The sequence below is a fragment of the Mastigoproctus giganteus genome, chromosome 1 (assembly GCF_048544385.1).
Source record: "Mastigoproctus giganteus isolate SK-2022 chromosome 1, ASM4854438v1, whole genome shotgun sequence".
Taxonomy (NCBI): Eukaryota; Metazoa; Arthropoda; class Arachnida; order Uropygi; family Thelyphonidae; genus Mastigoproctus; species Mastigoproctus giganteus.
In genome coordinates, this window is record NC_143575.1 from 232,642,074 (window position 1) to 232,664,060 (window position 21,987).

General features: G+C 33.2%; 1 protein-coding gene across 4 annotated transcripts in view; it reads right to left on the reverse strand.

Moving 5' to 3' along the window:
- Positions 1-21,987, reverse strand: part of LOC150091606 (uncharacterized) — a 306,538-nt gene that overhangs the window by 15,531 nt on the left and 269,020 nt on the right. For 3 of the 4 annotated variants that reach the window (XR_016547109.1, XR_016547108.1, XM_090376263.1), the window contains one exon: positions 15,391-15,449. The exons of the other annotated variant lie outside the window; for it this stretch is intronic. Coding sequence is in view for 1 of the 3 variants with exons in the window: in XM_090376263.1 (XP_090232389.1) it covers positions 15,391-15,449 (59 nt within the window). In the remaining 2 variants the exon portion in view is untranslated. The remainder of the gene's footprint in view (positions 1-15,390; positions 15,450-21,987) is intronic. 4 annotated transcript variants of the gene reach the window in all.

Below are 21,987 nucleotides of genomic sequence, written 5' to 3' on the forward strand. Positions count from 1 at the left end.
GACATAAACAGTAACTCAATGTACTTGGTAAATCACAGCCTTCAATTCATAGGCCCACCAAGTCTATTTAGGTCTAAAAACTGCTGGGGAAGGGTTAAACCAGTCTTTACAGTTACTAATCCATTATTTAGGTTTCAATTTATATTTCTATACATTCATTATACTATTTCCCTACTAATTTACAATTTAAATCCATTTTTAATATGAGAATTGAAGGACATTTCTTCAATCATGCAGATAACAGATGTAGAAAGAAAACATTTCACACTATGCACATAGCAAAGGAGTTACAGTATTTTTTTATATCTAAACTATTAGAAAATTAGTTTATAAATTTAAATGTGGTTAAAAAAAAAGACCACCTGGTTATTGCCCCCTCCCCCCAGATAATCTCACTAGTAACGAAAATACAGTATTCTAAATAGTTAATGTTTTAGATGTTAAAATTTAAAAAAATTCATTGTTACTACATGCAACGAAATGCTTTCCTTTTATTTCAAATCTGTTTTATGTTAAAAATGAGCTTTTTTTTTTGGCGTATGTCAAGAACATGGCTTTCTGTTAACAATATGCTTAGGAAAAATATTCTAACTGGAGAAAGTATGACAAACACGAAGAATACATCATTCACATAAATTAATACAACATATGGTACAAAAATCAATTAAGTTCTCAGAAAGCAAAATTTCTCTAGTCACAAACTAAGTCAAATAAATCTGTGGCTTTATACAAAAGCAGGTTTTTAGAATTGGACTGTTAAGAGGCAAGCACAGTTAGCCTCAAGTGTTCATATGCAGGAACAAAACAAAGAAAGAGGGAAACACTTTGCTGCATAAACCATGGATAACTTCAATTAGCCTAGGATTTTAAATCATCTCACAAGCTTGGCGAATGACAAATTCACATATTTCATTCAGAACATTTTCTGTCCAAGTTCATCGTCTATGATTATGAATTCTTTCCTACCCTTAGGTCTACTTCTCTAATTTTACATATTTTCCATTCGCCATATATAGAAATCAATGCATTTTTACACTCACCTCAGCTATACAAAAACAAACTTTCTGTTTGTTTTTGTTGTACTCACCTCAGCTATACAAAAACAGAGTTTCTGTTTTTGTATAGTTGAGGTGAGTGTAACTTCACTGTAAGGCAACCCATGCTCAGTATTCAATTAACAATGGCCATGTATTTTTTGTGGCATCGTACAGATTTAAATGAACAGCCTCATTAAGCTTGCACTGGCCACAACCGGTTATTAAACTTATGTTAGTTGCTAAACATTTCTGATGCATCTAATGGTTGAGAAGGATATCTAGATAAAAATACCAGTTCCAATTATCATTAGCACATTCCTTGGCAGGTTTGGAAGTTGACTGCCAGAAAGGAAAAGAAATTCATATTTCATTATCATTAGTTTTAATCCTAATTCAAACTAGGATTAAAACAGAAGTTGTATAGCAATTTAAATTTTTTTATGATTAAGCATAAAAAGTTGATTTTATGGTTCTAATATAACTATGGAAAAGGAATCTTCATATGCAGGAACGAAATTAAGATAGAAAGAACATTTTGCTGCATAAACTATGGATAACTCCAATTTGCTAAAAGGGACAATATGGATATTGAATGGACAGCAATACAGATGTATTCAACCCCTCTCTAGGAGTCTTTGCAGTGAAAATGAGAATAACTTTATTCATATTTACATGACAAGAATGAAGTAATATAACAATAATAACAGAATTACACCCACCCCCCTCAGGGAACCCATAGAGGTCAGGCTGCATGTTGTACAATGGAAACAATGAGGAAAAGAAGTAAACATGTAGTTTCTACAGGTAAGCTTATCTAGTATTCTGTATGTGTCAATATAACATATTTCTGACTTTATTGTATATGACTTCCTTCTTTGCAAGTAAATTTAAATCAAATTCCAATTATTACTGAAGGAGAGCTGAACACATTTGATGCTATACATTCAATATATGTAATGTCTCCTCAGCAAATTAAAGTTACCCTTGTTTTATACAGTAAAGTATATATCTTTCAACTATCAAAAGCATGCCCTGATATTGGCCTGTAAAAAAGGGCCTGTTATTGTTTCTGAAGTCATTTCATGTCTGAACTGGCACCTTTCTGATTTTGTTTCAGCTGTGGAGGATGGATGTAAAGAGTGTCGGTCCTGTGGAATCAGCCCATACATACAGGAGGGGCGGATAAGGCTATTGGGACACCAGAAAATTTTCTGGTAAGCTCTCTGCAAAAATTTAAATTTTACTTTTTATGTTATTCTTAAATTTATAAAAAATAATAGTTTTTCTTATTTTGGGGCATTTGGTTTTAAAAGCATGTTTTCACACACCAATTTGCAAGCATTCTGTGGATGGAAAAACCATAAGTGGATAATTACTTTAAAAATAAAAAGTTTTTTTTTTTTTTTTTTTTTTTTAAGTGAACCCCAAACACGACAGGTATTAGAACCTATAGTACTTAGTACCGTGCTTGGGTTGGAGGTTGAGAAGACGAAAGAAGATAATTGTTGACATTGGACTTGAACTTCTGTAGATTGTAATTTTCAGGAAATACATATGAAGGAAGGTTGTTCCAGAAAATTACTCAATTACTCAATTCCTACAGCAGATTTCTATCTCCATTATTTCTACCTCCTCCACATCTAATTCTTCCATCAACAAATCACCCCATCAACTCCCAACATGTCTGGCCTCATATATTATCTTTGGAGATTACTGGTAATCGAAAAAAGTGTGCATATTTCATTACATATAATTTAGAAGTTTTTTTCTAGTTCTATTGTTTAATAATTGTATTCCTGTATTTTCTAGCTTGCTTGGAATGCAACCTTCCTTTTTTCTATTATATTTACATATTTACTGTTTGCAGTTTTGACAATTACAAGGGTCTACTGGTTGTTAACTCCCGTGATTGGTTAGGGTTACCTCTAGTTAAAAAAGTCTCCCCCCCCACCAAGACATTTCCCATATTTCATTGTAATTTTCCAGTCTGTCCCTGCTTCCAAGGTATCAAATTTTTAAAATATCCGTTGCTATTATAGTCAACACTATTACTGAAGATAAAATAATACTGAAAAAATATATATTGTGGGGGAAAATGGGAAATATTCATATAGCTCTTATCTTTAACAGTCCTTTATATATAATAATAGTTTTTTAATATAATAATTTAATTACTATAATATCTTCATTTGATATAAACTTCTTTTCAATTACTAAATGAATGAATTTTTGAATAAATGAATGAAAGAGGTGAGTACCGTCAATTCCTATTATCACTGTTAAGTAAATGAATAAATTTAATCATTTAAGGAATCACATTTTGCATACCTTCAAAGCAGTTCAATTCTAGACCAATCAGCTTCCTTAAATATGGCAACACCATGTGGTGTGCACAATAATGTCCACAGTGATATTCAAGTCTGGATTTAAGACACCTTAGTGATTGTTATAAATCATTTGATAAAACTTTAACCCCACCTTTCCGTGTCACATAAGGAAATAAGATGCTACAAACCTGTTGTTTCTCTCTCTCAACCAATGTAGGGAACTTCAGTATGATGCAAGGTGTTAAACGGCTGATTCCTACTTGACTAAGCTCATCTAGTGTAATTCAACAGTCCACATTAAGAAATTACTATATGTTTTTTTCTTAATCATTTCACTATAAGCTTCTATTAGCCTTTTATAAGCTTCTATTCCCAAATAAGTAAGTGATCTTGGACATACCAGCAACTAAAGTGGCTAATAGTCAGGGTCGGATCTACACACAAGCTAAACAAGCTACAGCTTAGGGCCTCACATTGCAAGGGGCTTCCACCTTAAAAAATCCTTTTATGATATTGTCACAGGTGAACTGTAAGAGAGAAGGGCTTCATATATATTATAGCTTAGGGCCATAACAAGTTTAAATCCAGCCCTGCTGACCAGTGCTCTTGTTTAAAATGTTTCCCATGTTATTCACAACAGATTTTACTGTTCTGAACAAGCTGACATGACTTGAACATATTCTAGAACAAGCTGACATGATTTGATATATATATATATATATAATAATTACGAATAATAAAATTAAAATTTAGTAGAGAAATAGGATATGAATTTGAATAGCGATAATATGAATTATGGATCAGGGACACTGCAAGAGCAAAGGTACCCTACAACCATAATGTATATATAAAATTATATTATTTTTTATGTGTAGAATGTAGTAGGTATATATCTATTATTTAACTAATGCTAATAAAGAAAATACGGTGTACCCTGAGAGCAATATATGTTGAATAAAGGGGGAAGAGAGGAAAATAAAAGAGTATCGTTATAAACAAGAAGAAACAAAGTGCGAATTTTGAAAAAACGAAATGCAAATTTTGAAAAGAACGACCAAGGTAGAAATAGCATTGCAGTATCTTTCATAATTTGTGTCTTCTTCAGAGGTCATCCACGCAAATTATGAAAAAGAACAGCAATACTCTTACTTCTGTTTCTGACATGTTCTGTATGTCAAAAAACACGTGCAAGTAGCCACGTGGTAGAAATTAAAAATAAATTTTGAAAAAATAAAATATAAGTAAAGCAAAACAATTATGTGCCACTAAAGTATAACATACAGAACATGGATGACCTTACAGAAGTAAGTAGCCCGCCAAAAAAGCGAAGACAAAGGAAGGTAGTGTCCGAATGACAAGAACTTACCGCTACTGGACGGGTTGACAGAAAAAGACAGAGCCGGAGGCTAACCCGTGTATATATGTGTAGACCAAAAATCTTTTTCCTATTACATACCTGCGTCATCATATCAATAAAGCCCTTAACATATTAAGGCACAAGAACTTAATAGATATCAATATAAACAGCATTATTAGTTCATAACTTATAATTATTCCCATACGCATCGAGTTTGTATATAGTGTAAATACAATACACTAGGCCTCTTTGGTGTCTTACGGTCTGGAAAACTTGTACCCACCGATTGGCCTGACAGTGTATTTACCTTGTAATTACCTTGTAATTAATTTTAAACTTATCTTGATTTATTTATTTATTTATTTAATTTTTAATTATAATATACATGTTACACTTTTAACACAACTGACTTAAGCACATGATGCACGAACTATCGGACATTCGTTCAGGGTCCTAACTATAGGAACGGGTTTGCAACCCCGAACTACCCTAGCCCAACTACATATCCCTAATTTCATCATCTTTTTGCTTTACTAATTTCTACTTTTTATGCTCTGTGAGCCATTAGTTTACCGACCGCAATAATCAGAGTACTATTTTCTCTTACTATACCCAATCTATATTTTTTCGTCTTAACAAAGTTTAGCTGCCTTCTACTGCTACTTTGTAAGCTATTATATTTCTTTGCTATCCCGGGTGTTTGAGCATCATGTACTTAACTTTAACCTAGCGTAGCTCCACCGCATACGTAAATTACATAATATACAGACACCAAAATTCGTCTAACGCTAGGCGCCGCTAGCGTTTCTACACATATATACACGGGTTAGCCTCCGGCTCTGTCTTTTTCTGTCAACCCGTCCAGTAGCGGTAAGTTCTTGTCATTCGGACACTACCTTCCTTTGTCTTCGCTTTTTTGGCGGGCTACTTACTTCTGTAAGGTCATCCATGTTCTGTATGTTATACTTTAGTGGCACATAATTGTTTTGCTTTACTTATATTTTATTTTTTCAAAATTTATTTTTAATTTCTACCACGTGGCTACTTGCACGTGTTTTTTGACATACAGAACATGTCAGAAACAGAAGTAAGAGTATTGCTGTTCTTTTTCATAATTTGGGTGGATGACCTCTGAAGAAGACACATAAATTATGAAAGATACTGCAATGCTATTTCTACCTTGGTCGTTCTTTTCAAAATTTGCATTTCGTTTTTTCAAAATTCGCGCTTTGTTTCTTCTTGTTTATAACGATACTCTTTTATTTTCCTCTCTTCCCCCTTTATTCAACATATATCGCTCTCAGGGTACACCGTATTTTCTTTATTAGCATTAGTTAAATAATAGATATATACCTACTACATTCTACACATAAAAAATAATATAATTTTATATATATATATATATATATATAAAAAAAATCACCACCCAATTTTTAAGGTAATGCAGTAATACAAATTGAAGTGTTTGTTTGCAATTGGTTTTCAATATGCTTCACAAAATATTAGACCCATACAAAGTTTAGAGCTAGTGCTGCAACCAAACTTTATATGGGCTGTTCTTTTATCTAGACAGGAATACTCAACATGCGACCCACAAAACACAGCTCACACAAGATTTATCTACATATCTATACTTGTATCCCGTAGTGCTTGAGAATGGTTTAGTATGTTTAATACCAGTATTTCAAACAAAATGCTTAACACTAGGATATGGCCAGCTTTTTGTACAAATAAAGTTAATTAAACTGTTTTTAGCTAGATCGTATGTATAGCTTAGCTTAATTTTCAGCACTCTCCTCATAATTAAGCTAAGCTATACATACGATCTAGTTATTGCATTACAGCACATAAGGACTCCTTAAAAAATCAAGAGTTAAACTGTTTTTGTATTACTGCAAAAAAAAAAAAAATTCATGCAGCTTGCTATGAAACAAAGCTGGATACCCACCCCCAGTCACAATCTTTCCCCAATCTAGAGAAAGATCACGATCAAATTCAACTCCAAAATTGGCTATGTACTATTCATTGCAATTTCATCTTTGTAAAACTGAAGTTATGACTAATACCTGATCAATTTGGTAAAAAAGAAAGCCAAATCATAATTTTGCTTTGTGTATTGCATATTTTAGGATTTTTTTTTTTGTAGAATGAAATTGCTAAAAAAAGTTAACTCAAAATTCTAACTGAATATTCATGTAGTTAAACACATAGGATCACAAGGATCAAAAAGGCCAAAATAAACAGTTCCATAGGCCAGGCTGCAGACAGCTTTAGTAATATAAAAAAAACTTATGACCTTAAAAGAAAGTCAATACACTGAACAATAAAATTTAAATTATTAATACTAAAATTAATCACCTCTACTTTGCCCCACCAATGTCACAGCCTAGTTAAAATCACTGTAGAATAAACAGACATGCCATTCCCCTCCCCACATATTTTTTTTTGTAATTTATATTAAAATTCACATTATTTTGAATTAGCAAGTATTACTATTATTCACAAATTGATTAACAAACTCCACATTTCCATGTACCAAACTATTTATTTTGTTATATACTTTTAAAACAAATAAAAAAATATCCTAAACATCTGAGACTAAGGTTTTCTTGTTGTTTGGTTTTTAGGAGCATTAGCAACTAAGGCCATATTGCTCCGGGGATATGAGGTAGTCATTCCCTGACCTTTCCACATCCTCCGTTTTTGGTGGTCATGGGCTCGAACCCTGGTCTAATCAAGAAGCGTGTGCTATGCACTGCTGCTCCTGCCCACCTGGCTATGGAGGCACCTAAGGTTTTCCTTTCATATATGTCCAACAAAACTTGTTTAACCAAAGATAGGCAACCAAAGCCTGGAACATTTATAGGCTATGAAACACTGACCAGCCACCGGTCAGTATTTCATAGTCTATAAATGTGGTGTAATTGCCCTCTCAGGTTTGCCTAATTCCAGAATATAAAGTGGGGGAAAAAAAAAAAAAAAAAACAAGTCTTGATATAAGATGAAATTATGTGTAAATAACTGAACATTAACATACTCATTGTGTAACTGGACAGCAAGAAAGCATTTGCCTGGCTGAAATGAATGACAATTAGCACCCTACTGTTATGGGGGGGGGGAGATACTGATTTGAAAGAGTACTTCCAAAAGAATTTCCAGTAGACAACAAGGAATATTTTTCTGTGATGGGGGGGTCCAAGTCCCAAGCATTTTTTCATTATAAAAAGTACTAATACTAATTAAAAAATGTCACATATGTTCCTATTAATGTGTAAAGTATACAAGATTTGATAAAAAGCAAGTTCAGTGAATGTTGCAAAAAATTCATTTTATTCAATGATAATCAGTTGTTTACTTTGTTAATATTCTTCATATAATCTCCTGCATGAACAGACTTGTTTCATCGTGCCTGTCACTGATCAAAACATTATTTGGAAAGACTTCTTTTGAAATTCCATAGGCGAGCTTTCACACTTGATTGGATTTCTTGAATTGGCTCAATCATTTCCTTTTATATCATGTTTTAATTTTGGAAATAGCCAAACTGGAATGGCACCATATCAGTTGAATAAAGTGAATGCAGATGATGGGAATGTTTTTGTCAAGCTGTGGGGAGTGAGTGATGTGTGATTTTCTCATTTTCAATGCATGCAACTAATGAAAAATTCATTCCATTGTAAGCACTCCTTCACAATTGTTCAGCCACCACAGTGAATTCAAGAATTATGCCATTCACCAAACTTTTTGAGCAAACTTGGTTATGTTTTGCATGAACTATCCTTAAGCAAACCCTTGTGGCATTTTAATACTGGCAAAATCTGTTGGAACCGTTCTTCCAAAGATGTTTCTGAAAGCTCACACATTACCCTGAAGAGTGCTATAATGAATGTGGCAGTGCTCCACTGTTCATGTTCAATCTTGTAGCATATAGTTGTTTGTTTGTTATTTGGTTTTTAGGAGCATTAGCAATTAAGGCCATATTGATCCAGGGATATGTGGTGATCATTCCCTGACCTTTCCACATCCTCCGTATTTGGTGGTCATGGGCTCAAACCCTGGTCTAATCAAGAAGTGTGTGCTACGCACTGCTGCTCCTGCTCACCTGGCTACGGAGGCACCGCAGCATATAGTTACTGATATTAAAGGCATTTCAGTCACCACAATAGAGTAAATGCAGTAACTTCCTGATTTATGAATTCTGATCTTAAAAATGCAATTCAGTACAACAATTTTAATTTATAAACACAAAGCTCAATCTTATGATCCTGCTCAAATTCAGCAACTCCAAAAAATTTTACTTTCTGAGAGCAAATCAATTCAGAATGAAATACTTTCAACATTAACAAATATGTATTTGTATGAATTTAACTTCATTAAGCAAGACAGAGTAGCAGATTTTTTTGTTTTTAATTAATGTTGCTCCACAGTATTTTCAATTTAATTTTGAATTTTTCAAATTAATTTTAAATTAATAACTAATACAAGCTATCATATCTACATTAGAGTAATACAACTATATTTCATAATGAAATCTTATTTACAGTACATGCCTGTTGTTGCATAACTCATCATCATCACATGAACTTGGTCCGGCTTAGGTCTCTTAAGACGTGTTCCGTTGTAGCTCTTGGAAGTGGTTTTGATCTCGCCATCGTTGTCTTGGTCGACTAACATCTCTCTTGCCTGTAGGTCTGTAGTTAAAGGCTAATTTTGGTATCCAGTCTGGGTTCATTCTTTCTATGTGGCTAATCCATTTTTCCTGATTAACTGTTGCATAACTTAATTGTGATATTATTGTATGAGCTCTCAGAAACTGTGGGATTGATTTCTATGGTGAGAGTAGAAGAAGACTGAAGAATTGTGTTGCTGATCATAAAATGGTGATTTGTATTGAAAACTTTGCCCACTTGGTTCTATTCAAATGTTACTTAGGGCAGCAAAACATAACAAAACATTTAATCCAAATTAGCTGTTCTAATCAATTGACCGCTGGCACAGACAAACACAAACCTTGGTTTTCCTATGCGTTATGATATCTATAGTGGCTTGCAGATTTGTAATATCTTTCACTGCCATTAAAATGGCACATCATCACTCATAGTTGATACCCTTTGTAGCAACTTAGTTGGCATGATACACTACCATCTGCTATTCTGGGTTCAATTCCCGTCAAAGACTGGAGTAATTTCTAAAGACCTCTTCAATCATAGTTAGCCAATTTCAGGTGGAGGGAGTGATTTTTATTCATAAGTTATTCCAGGTTTTTCAGCATGTGACTCAGCCCGTGAACATACATCACATATATGAAGAAACAAAAAAATAAATAAATAAAAATATGGATATGATCCACAAGCTCTGTTACTATAAAAAAAAATAAATATCTACTGTAATAATCACTGGCAATCTTCCAAGAACATATTAGTCATCGGGCAATCAAAAGCAATAGCACTGGAGTCCTTCATATGAGAGTATTATGTGGATTTTGTCAGTAATAAAGTGTCTAGGTTTTCATGTGGTGCTGTACTATGTGTTATTTGTCCACTCTTTGCTAACATGCTGCATGTCTGGTAATTTGTGATTTATGTAGCTACTGAAGTTCAGTTAAGTATGCTGAAAAAGAAGACAAAGTCCTTGAAAGCTGCTATCTGCATAATAATTGTATTTTTATCAGTTTTATATTTTGCGTATTTTATCTCGTCTTATTTGAATCATGTTTTATTTTTACAATAAATCAACCTTCTCTCAGTTTGTTTTTATCTTTAAATCAACAGTCTATGGCATGCAAGTATAAAGTAAAACGAGTATTGCAATGTTCAAGTGTTCTTGTGCATTTTGTCAAAATGCACAATAACAAGTCTGATTTTGTTTCAAAATAAAACATAGCCTGGTTTTTCACAGAAAATGTAAGGACATGGCTGTGTTCACAAGTTTTTCTGCCACCACTGCAGATATAGATACTTCCTTTCTTCTTTTTTTAGGCAATTAGCATTAGTAGAGGCATATGATGCGAGAAAGCAAGCTCATGCAGCACAGCCAAAAAAAAAAAAATAATAAAAAACACCTCCCATTTCATCCCTCCATTCGTTCCAAATGCCTGTCCAGCTCAGCCTTAAATTTATTTAGACTATCAACTTCCTCAACAAAAGATGGAAGTCTGTTCCACCAATCAACTACCCGCAGGCTAAAGGCAAATTTCCACACATTGATTTGAAATTTGAAACATTTCCTCGATTTGAAACTGTTCCCCCTCAGGTTCTTAATCTGAGCAAGAGGAAGAATCCCATTAGCATTCAGCTTGCTCAACCCATTCAAAGCCTTATACACCTCAATCAGATCACCTCACAAGTGCCTAGTCTCCAGGCGCTGCAATTTGCAGAACTTAAGCCTTTCTTCGTAAGAGCACCCTTTGTTCCCCTCATCAATCTCGTTACCATTCTTTGTACTCATTCTAGCAACTCTATATCCTTCCTAAAATGAGGCCTCCAGACCTGTACACAGTACTCTAGGTGTAGCCTTACCATTGCCTTGTATAACAGGATAATCACCTCCCTGTCCCTGATAGCAAAATTCCTATATATCATTGATAAGACTCCATGACCTGCCCTGGCAGCCCGTCTGCACTGCTCAGCAAACTTCATAAGTGACTGCACAATTACCCACAAGTCGTTTCCACCTCCTTGAGTGTAGTATCACACAATTGGTACGTTTCACTTCGGTTATTGCTACCCATATGCAGTACTTTGCATTTGTGAATGTTAAACTTCAGTTGCACTTCTCAGCCCATTTGCCCAACTTATCTAGATCCAGTTGGAGTAGCATACTGCCTTTACTGTCGTTAAGAACCCTGCCAACCTTTGTATCATCTGCAAACTTGGACATTAAACCTGATATACCTTCATCAATATCATTGATAAATGTACAAAACAACAATGGGCCCAACACCAAACCCTGGGGAAATCCACTAATAACATTTGTCCACGAAAAGCAGTGTTCATTGATTACCACTCTCTGTCGTCTCCCACTCAACCATCCCTTTATACATTGTAGCAACTTACCCTTGATGCCATACCTCTCCAATTTGTACAGCAGTCTTCCATGTGCAACAGTATCAAAAGCTTTCCTGAAATCCAAGTATATGATATCAAAAAATTATTTTTGGCATTCAGTTCCTTTGTGACTACATCATAGTATCCAATCAAATTGGTCAGACAAGACCTCCTTTTAACAAACCCATGCTGTGTCTTAACTATTACTGCAGTCTTGTCTAGATGATCCTGCAATGCTTCTTTATCCAGTGATTCCATTATTTTCCCTGGAACACAAGTTAAACTAACAGGTCTATAGGTACCTGTGTCACCTTTTGAACCCCCTTTGTGAATTGGTGATACATTTGCACACCTCCAGTCCATGGGGACCTCCCCTGAGTCCAAGGAAGCTCTTATAATTATGGCTAAGGGTTTGCTTACTTCCTTTGCTGCTTCCTTTAATATAACTGGATAGATCCCATCCACCCCAGGTGCATTTTTTTATGTTTAACTTTAACAATTTCTCCTTCACTTTGCTCTCAGTTATTACAAAATCACTTAGCTCCCTGTTAGAGTTTGATAAACTTCTGGCACTCCCCTCATTGAATAACTCCTCATATTGATACAGAAAATCCTCACTTAATGGCAATAAACACATTCCTGAGAAGTGCCAAAGAAAGAAAAAATACAATTTCCCTTAAAAAATTACAGAAAAGTGGGGGGGGGGGGGGGTTTCATAATAATAACATATAGAAATATGCTATATTTGTGAAACACAGCGTATTAGCATTAATTGACTGTACTAGAAAAAAATATGGTGGCAAAACATTTAATCAAATTGATCATTTTTAAATGCCATAGGTAAAACAGCATTAAAATGAACAGCAAGAATGTTTCCTTAGGCTTGTTTTACCATAGCAACTCATGTTTATAACCTAAATACTTAAATACTACTAATTTTACTTCCCCTTCTGCAATTATTTTGTGGAAAACTGATACAGTAGACTTTCAGAATAATAGCACCTTCAGGGATTCGAGGTGTCATTATTTAGAATTTTCCATTATCTAGAAAGGTTTATTGTTAATATATTTAATGCAGAAATAATGAAGCTAAATAATAAATAGAGATTAAGACTGCAATTTTATTAACTGCACATAAAAACATAAACATGTTGATGATCCAATGTTATATTCTGCCATTAAATACACTCCTGCTTACGCCCCATTCTGTTTACTTTATTATATCAAGTTTAGTCTGTGCAGGTAGCACAGTGGTATCGTCACCGTCTTCCCAACACTGGCTGGAAAGGGTTTGGGTTTGAATCCCGTCTATGATGTGAGGAACTTTTATGAGCAGTTTTCACTCCATGGCTAAGGTAGTTGGTCTCAGGCATAGATAGCAAGGTTCTATCCCCAGAAACTGCAGTTTTTTGTCCAGCAAGACAGGCAAATCGACCCAAGAGCACATGCAATTGACAGACACAATACACATGGGTATATGAATTAACTTTCCGGGTGACCCTAGTGTAATAGTTTGGATTATGTCAAGTTTGTCACTAAGCTTTAACGCGATTTGCTTCCTGTTCTTCTTTTTTTTCTCTGTATGACTTTAGGAGCCATAGTGGGGGATTTTTAATTTAAAATACATGTAAACAGTAATCACGTGACTTGCCCGTTTTCTTTTCTTTCTTTCTCTTTTTTTTTTTTTTTTTTTTTTTTTGGCACCATGAGACATCTGCATTGTATGTAAACATCGGATCCCAATGTGCCATTAGCTCAAATGAAATAATGGCACCCCATTATTTGGGGTGCCATTATTTCGAGAGCTTACTGTACTATGTCAAAAAAAATGATTAACTTGACACAGTATCAGTTACACCAAATAATAAAAGTCACAGTATTTAGGATAAGATCACTAAGAAAAATAGAAACTCTGAGTCCTAGTTTAAAAATCTTTGTAACTTTCTGTGAAGATAGTGAATTTTCTGACAATGGAGATGAGAGTTTAAATGAAATCATCCATCCACACTGCTGCTGAGATTGACAAATCCAAAGGAAGTGTGATGTATATTCCGATTATGTGAACTTTATTATATATGTATATTCTGTGAACTTTATTATATATGTATGAAATTATAATGATTATAACCTTAGTGCATTTTATTAAAATTAAGTCACCACCTTCTTCTATTCCTATTTGCATGAAATTTTTTTTAAATACAAATCAATTAATTTTATAAGTTGTTATATTATCTGTAAAAAACTGCCACTAAACTCATGATTAATGTTCATCGTTAATAAAAACTATAAATAGTAAATTATGATATAAAACTAATAAAGTAATTATAAACATATTTATAGTAATTATAAGCACTGCAATCACCAAACAACTCCCAGTCTGCCACTGGCCATGAAAAAATCTTGTAAAAATGACCTATTTCACATTATAATGAAAATGTTTCCTTTACAGAAAACTGCGTGAAAGCATGTTAAATGAGGAATTACTGTATTGAGAGTTCGATATCAATTGTATTAAAATATAAGAATGACAGGGATATAATGAAAACTTAGAGGACTGAATGGACAGAAAATCCTCACTAAATACAATATTAAAAAAATCTGTTTAATGCAAATATAATGTACACAGCTAATACAAAAACTTATCTTCCGAAACAAGAGTAACCGATCAATATGTTTACTCTGCTTGGCCACACTATATAAATATTCGGATGTCTGTCTGTCTTCTATATTCTTTAAAGAATGATGATAAAGATTTTCATTATTTATAAGACATCCTTATAATTTAAACAATGTGAAGAGATGCATTTGGCATAGAACTGAGTGGGAAATTAGATCTCCTGGTAGACCTATAATTTTTCATTATTATTTTTTTAAACAAATTCACAAATCATTTATCGTTGGAATTTTATACGAAGAAAAATAGTTACTTATGAAAAGTGGATAGCAGTTAAAAATGCTGTAGGGGGAACTGAAATAAATTATCTTGCTTCACATCTTAAACACAAGCAAAAAACATTCAAAGATAGATATCTTTTTTTTTAAATGATAAAATGGCAGCGTATCTTAACAATTTTCAGCACTAACCTGAAAACTGTCAAGGTTTCTTTCTACTATTACTTTATTCATTTATTTTTATGATCCATTTTGCAGCCATCAGTTTTGATAAAGTTAAGATATTTACTGATATATACAGAGAGAGAGAGAGAGAGAGAGAGAGAGAGAGAGAGAGAGAGAGAGAGAGAGAGAGAGAGAGAGAGAGAGAGACTTTTTTTGTCAAACCTAAAAGAGTACTTAAAATTCTGAGAAATCTGTAAATAAATATTTTTAAAGAGCAAAGTTTCAAAAAATGTAAGCATTACATCAAGTACTATTTTCACATTAAAAGGAAAATATTAATATAATAAAAGACTGTATGTCAAGATAAACCCAAGCGTATTAGCATTAAGGAATATATTCTATCACATATTAATATAATTTTTATAATAGGCATTAAATTTTCTAAATTCTTGGTTTAAGGATAAATTGGTGTTTTTCTGCAATTCATGCAGGACACAAATAAAGCCCTACTCCAGGAACATACGTAGGAACAGATTTACACAAATGTCAATAGTGTCAATAATTACCATTAGCCTGTAGGGTACTCGTCTTTGATTCTGAGCTTGCTTCCAGTGCTGCTGGGCCACTATAAGCAATTAGACCAACCAGCCAGTTATCACAAAACAGGTTATTGTCCAAAAATTTTTTTTTTTTTTTCAACCAGAAAATCAATGAGCTATTTCAATAAAAGTAAAAGAATTTGAGTAGCCTCATTTATTTTTATTTAAAAACAATCAAAGGAGAAAAAGTTCTACCATCCAATAAGGACTGTAAAGTCCATTCCATACTCAGTACCTATCTGTTCGATACATATTACATGTAAATGTAATGTGGTTAGTTACAAATCCAAATATATATATATTTTTAAAAAATATATATCCACCCAAAGAAAGACAGAATGGAATCAGTTAAGGAGACCACAAAACTTAAGTTATAAAAATTTAGTTTTCTTCAAAAATTCTAAAATAAGATGCAGCATAAAATGCTAAACTTTCAGGACACTTTCTGCCTTTCCTAAATTCAAATTCAATTTGGAATAAGGACTCATTTGTTACCCGTTCCCCAGGAAAAAATATCTCTTAAAAAAAAGGAATAACATTCAAGCATGTTATAAAATTTTTCAACATATGGTACTGAAATGTAGTTTATACTGTGGAAGTGGATTTTATATGATTGTAAATTTTAAATGAAATAAGAGGAACACTTCACTGTGTGTAATTCACTTAAATTCATAAAATTTTTGAAAACTAAAAAATCACAAAATATATATACAGTTGTGCCCCCTGATCCGCTGATTCGGTATCTGCTGATTCAGTTATCCATGGTTAACCATGGAAAAAAAACTTAACACATACTACTTGCATCCAATATGATGCTTCCCTTTATTTTTTACAATATTGCATATGGTTTGGTCACCAACATTATAATGGTTCTTTCGAGATTTAACGGATGCTCCGTTTTCAAGCTTTTGAATAATTTCAAGTGTTTGTTTAATTTAAAAGCACAAATCTTGCGTTTCCCATCATTTTTGCAATTTCTAAACAAAAATAATAAGAAATAGTTACTATAGAAAAAAAATAAATTCAGACATCCCTGACATAAATAACCTAACAAAATTTGTCCTTTTGCGGTGCAATGGAACACAACAATCAATGTGACGCACTAAATCAAACTAAACATTTGGTCTCTCTCTCTCTCTCTCTCTCTCTCTTTTTTTTTTTTTTTTTGAGCGGTAGGTGTGAAGACAGTGGGAGTTGCAAGATAATAGATACACTAATCTCCCGATGATGACTTATAACACTGCTTCTTGTCACTTATTTACAAATTGCAAATTAAATGTTTATACCTATTCTAGTTATTACTTGAATTTTATGATTTCTGTTTTTTTTTTTTTTTTTAATTTGGAGTCTTGAAGTGCCCCGGTTAATCCAATCCCAGAAAATCGAGAGTCTGCTATACTTTATTACCGTATTTAATGTTAGTAATGTCTTACTGTGTGTTTAATTTATCAATTAAACTTTATTATACATATGTATGTACAAGAAAATCATGTTATATACAAGGTCAGCAAGTGTTCGCTTATATCCACAGTTTGAGCCATCCACAGTAGGTCTTGGAACGTATCCCCCACAGATTCAGGGGTCTTTCTGTATATATATACAGTCGAGTCTCTCTTTAACGAACTTCCATATAGTGAAATTTTCTATGTAGCGAACTTTTTTGATTTCCCCTTGGTCATTACATTGAAAATAGTTTCCCTATAACGAAGAAAATTTCCATATAACAAACTTATTTCGAGAGGCCCGTGTACACATTGTTTGCACCTCTGGCCTTAAGACAATAAAGCTGATGCTGTATAAAGCACAAATTAAGAGCTAAAAGGATTAAGCATTAATCCCTTTAGCTTTTAATAGCTAAAGGCTTTAATTCCATGAATTAAAGTAATGAAAAACCTCTTTTAAAACATTTTACAATTTAATGGTGCCTGTAAAATCCTGCCGAAAAACCCCTTTAAAACATTTTACAATTTAATGGTGCCTGTAAAATCCTGCAGAAAAACCTCTTTAAAACATTTTACAATTTAATGGTGCCTGTAAAATCCTGCAAGAGGAAACTGGCCAACCACGGTACAGGATAGATAGAGAGATGGCAGTTTGGGAGAGACCTTTGCCCAGCAGTGGCTAAAAAGAAGTAAAACCTATACAACTTATACACTATTATGCCAAGAAGTCCCACTGGTCAGCTGTGCATATTCTCAACGTGGGCATTGGCTCTGGTCAACCTATTTTCTACTGTAAGCATCCTATAAGAGAATTAGGAGAGAGTGATTTTCCTTAATCTCGGAAATTCACCTGTTGTTTCGAAGAAATGAGTCATCCACACTTTCACTAAATTTCACCTGTCTCTGTTTACATGATAGCTACAAGTGGTCCCTAATTTCAGCTTTGTTTTAACTGCTGTGCAAGCAACCTTACAGTGTCTAGGAGTTTAGTGTGAAAAGGTAGACGTGCTTAATAGCATAGATCAAGGTGTTAAAAAAAACAGAAATCGCTTTAAAATTTGATGTCCCTGCCAGTAGCGTGTCAACCATTCTGAAAAACCCTGTTTCGATTCTCAAACCGGGAAACGGGACCAAGTCGGAAGCGTGCGAAATTATTCCTTTGGGAAGATGTAGATGAAGCAGTTTTTAAGTGGATGAAGTTGATTCGAGGCCAAAAAAAAAAAAAAAAAAAAAAAAAAACATGCCAATACCAGGGCTATTAATGAAAGAAAAGGCTTTGGAGTACGCATCTTTTCTGGGGCATAAAACATTCCAAGCCAGTTCTGGTTGGCTGGATCAAATTTAAAGAGCATCATGGCTTACTTGAAAAAGTTATTTCTGATGAAAGTAGAGTTGCAATCGAAGAAGACTATACCCATTGGAAAGAAATGGTTTTGAAAAAAATTATAGAGGACTACGAGTCCAAAGACATATTCAACACTGAAGAAACATGATTGTTTTTTAAATGTTTGCTGAACACTGACTTTTAAAGATGATAAATGTTTATGTGGTAAAAATAGTAATGAGAGAATTACACTCTTGGTTGCAAATATGGCTGATAATGAAAATACTGTAGCTTTTAGTAATAGGCAAAAGGAAATAACCCCAATGTTTCAAAGGAGTAAAGTCGTTAGAGTTGGACTACAACAAAAAACCTTGAATGACAAGCGAACTTTTTGAGCAGTGGATTTGAAATTTTGATAGAAAGATGAAGAAATAAAACAGAAAAATTGCACTGATTGTCAACAACTGCCCTCTCCACCTTCACTCAGTAATTTCAAAACTTATAAGTGTGAAGCTTGTTTGCTTCCTTCTGCAGCCAATGGACTAAGGCATTATAAGAATTTGAAAATGCATTACCGAAGGCGCTTACTGAAAAATATTATACTGAGAATAGAAACCAACCAACCTATAGATTCTATTATAGATTTGTGGATGTGCATATCAGAGTCGATGAAAGTGTGGAGTCAAGATGTGACGGAAACAACGATTACGTATTTTTTTTTTTTTGCAAAAATGCTAATTAACAGAGATGAGAGGGATGAACTACTAGAAGACATTGAGCAATCTTGGGAAGAGTTCCAAGTGAGGTTTGATCAGTGGAGAAACTGTTCTCAACACTTTTCTTGTTCATATCAAGAAAAGTGTTGGGAACAGGTGAAGAAATGCTATCAGGACTTAGGGCTTTCTTGGTATCAAGACTGTTCAGAATTCTAACTTCCTTCAGTCAGAAGACCACAGGAGACATTGAGTGGAATGTATTGTATGTTAGGAGGTTGTTTAGAAGTCGATAATGATGTCATAGTAGCTGAATATCCAAGTGACTCCAACATTTTGGAGAGTATTCAAAGAACTAGTGACAATATCGACGATGAGTTGGATGGAAATGAGAGCAATATTAAACCTTCCAAACAAATGTTAGCAGCATTTGAAACTTTGCATCGAGACCTTCAATGGGAAGAAAATGAAACAGAAAATATATCTGAGTGTTTAAATTTTAAAGAAATGCAAACATTTTTATGAACAGTCTACAGTAGAATTCAGTGTACAATAAAAAAATAACCAAATATTTTACAACATAATTCTTAAAAGTGTACTAATAAATTGTGGGCATCATGTAAGCAGTCATTTCTTAATAAGTATGTATTAATAAATTGTTTTAAAACATTAGAAAATTTTTTCATTTCCACTTCTTTCCCATCTTTTACTATATTTCTGAATTTACATTATTTTTCATTGTTGAAAAGGTCATATTTCTTTATAACGAAATTTCTGTATAACGAATTTTTTCAAGGGAATGATTGATTTTGTTATAATATATATATATATATATAACCATATGTTATGATATCTTCTTTGAGATCTATGACTTGGGCAAGAATAAAGACTGAAAAACCTCTTTAGTCTTCACTTCATTCTTCTGAAAAAAAGATTTTTCAGTCTTCATTTTAATTCTTACTGAGTTGAAGAAATTTTTGAAAAAAATTTGATAAATTGAAGTTAACTACACACAGTGAAGTGTTGTTGGTCTTGTTTTATTTAGTGAACCTGCATGATTCAGTTATACCCTTTAATTCTCATATCAAAAATTTTAAATTACACTTAATATTGGGAAAAAAAAAAAAAAAAAAACACCCCACAATTACTATGATATGCTATAGTCATCAAATACCAGAATAATGATGAAAACAATATCAAGAAATGAGTCACAAACAAAACTCTTCTTAAAAAAAATTATGCCTGTATTTCTGAGTAAAATATACACATATGTGAAACTTGAACCAAAATTTGCTAGCATAATAAAACTACTTTTATTAAAAAATAATATGACTAATGATTTTATCATTAATAAAAGTGACTATATCTTTATTATGTGAAAGCCTATGTTTGCAATATTATTTTCTTGCCAGAAACAATTTTCTTTTCTTCAAAGATATTAAAAAGAAATATCATGAAACAAACTAACTCACAATAACGGTACACATCTGACACAACTGTTACAATGAAATATGCAAAATAAGTATACCTATTCAGTATCAATATTAACTTTCAGATATAAATGAATCTTAACTAGTTATGAAACCTTATTTTTGTATGAGGTACACATCTCACCATTTAGCTGTAAATCTATATAGAAAATCAATTCAAATATTATGAAGAAATAAAAAATAAACTTCTACCCCACAATTATTCAGCTAGGAAAACTCCACAAAAGCATTGATCAGTATATCCTCTCTTTATAATGACATTAATTAGCTATTATATTTTTGATTTTATACATAGTCAAACTCAATTATAGAGTATCACTGAGTGGTAGGACTGGCTCAAGGGTATGTGGCACCCCTAGGCCACATTGACTGATGCTCCTCCTTCTGCCAATGTGAAGATTTTTATTTGTTAGAATGATTAATTTTACATTTTATTTACTTACAAAAAGTAAATTTTATGCAATATAACACTAAATTTAAAATAAATAAAACTCTTCATAAAAACTTCAAGGTTTATGGACAAAGGTTCCCCTAGGCTAATGCCTACTTGGTTTTATCCTAAATCCAGCCTTGCTGAGTGGTCATAAAACTTTTGATGTTATAAACTAAGTGACTTTATAAATACTAACAGCTTATTATATGTTTCTATTGACAAGGTTATTTTTAGTTTGAAAGAGAAGTTATATGAAAGAAAATATGTAATACTGAAGAAAAACATGCTGGGGAAGCTACTTCTTAAGTCGACTGAAGAAAATTATAATGAATGTTTGTGACACATTAGTAGAACTCTACCTGAGAACAGAGTTCATGAAATCATTGAATGCACAACTGAATTTACTAGTGTGTCAAGAGCCTCGGTGTACAGTGAGAAAAGAACTCAAAAGCAAAAGAAAATTGTTCACATTAATGAGGAAGGTGCCAAAACAATTACCATTATTGACTGACTAACACAGTACTATATAATGATTTATGAAAGCCGTGATATGTAGACAAGTTCATAACTACTTTTTTCATAATGAATGCCAAACCCCAAATAGCTTACTAATGCTGAGTTACCTGTGTTATTGTGAACAACAGTGCATCACTACCTCACTACAGAGAGTACTGTATAATGATTTATGAAAGCCGTGATATGTAGACAAGTTCATAACTACTTTTTTCATAATGAATGCCAAACCACAAATAGCTTACTAATGCTGAGTTACCTGTGTTATTGTGAACAACAGTGCATCACTACCTCACTACAGAGACTAATAATATTACTAAGACTTCAATTATGTGAGCTACAGAGCTTGACAACCAGACATACTGGTGATCCCTGATCAGGTGGAAGACTGAATAGTTCAAGAGCTGGCAGGATGGATTTTTCCATTACTTTGGAAAGAGTAAAAGTAAGTGTGATTGAGTGATAAGTGAATAGATGTGAGCTAATTTCCAAGCAGAAAGAGTAACACCAGTGGAATACCAAATATATAAAAAGGCACCATAGAACTGCAGCAAGCTTGGAAACAAGTGAAGAAATGCTATCAGGACTTAGGGCTTTCTTGGTATCAAGACTGTTCAGAATTCTAACTTCCTTCAGTCAGAAGACCAAA